The sequence below is a fragment of the Meleagris gallopavo genome, chromosome 7, assembly GCF_000146605.3.
Source record: "Meleagris gallopavo isolate NT-WF06-2002-E0010 breed Aviagen turkey brand Nicholas breeding stock chromosome 7, Turkey_5.1, whole genome shotgun sequence".
NCBI lineage: Eukaryota > Metazoa > Chordata > Aves > Galliformes > Phasianidae > Meleagris > Meleagris gallopavo.
Genome location: NC_015017.2, coordinates 5,950,117 through 5,950,718, shown reverse-complemented (window position 1 = coordinate 5,950,718; position 602 = coordinate 5,950,117). Strand labels below are relative to the sequence as shown.

Sequence of the window (602 nt, the reverse complement as noted above, 5' to 3'; positions counted from 1 at the left end):
AGAAAGTGCCGAAAGCCGCGCGGGGAACTACGAGCGCAGCGACCCGAGAGCGGCCCAGGTGGCGGAGCGACGGTGCCTGGGCCTGGGGACGGCGGACCGCGGTGCTGCCACTGCCCGGGAGAAACTGCTCCCGTGGGCGGCAGCCCGAGCACTCTAAAGGGCTGGGACCGTTCCCGACAGCTCGGGGATCGCTGATGAGATATTGGACTCGGTTCGAGCGGAGAGCGTTCTGATTTGCTTTATAGTTCCGCGATAGGAACTGCGCGGCGTACGGGGCCGGCCGTTCGGAGTGAGCCCAGCTGGCAGCAATCCTCACCGAAAGACGGAGAAAATAATAAAGCGGTCAGAGCACCTGTAGGCAGCTTTATACGGCCAGAAGCCGTGCGACGGAGCTGCCCGTTAACCCGCTGGATAAAAGAAACATCATTTCATAGCCAGCGAGCATTCCTGAGTTTGGATGTAATCGGCTTCATTCGGTGCAGTCGAAGCATGATATTGAAACGTTGACCCAGAACCATTTAGCATGTTATTTTTTGCTTATCTTTCAATGACTTACTGCTCTCAAAGGACCCAAGGACCTTCTCCTCTTCCCCCTCCCTCTC

General features: G+C 57.3%; 1 protein-coding gene across 1 annotated transcript in view; it reads right to left on the bottom strand.

The window, feature by feature from the left end:
• Positions 1-602, bottom strand: part of ZC3H15 (zinc finger CCCH-type containing 15) — a 24,178-nt gene that overhangs the window by 7,936 nt on the left and 15,640 nt on the right. Inside the window, exon 2 of the mRNA XM_031554279.1 lies at positions 44-311. Within this exon, the coding sequence (XP_031410139.1) occupies positions 44-311 (268 nt within the window). The remainder of the gene's footprint in view (positions 1-43; positions 312-602) is intronic.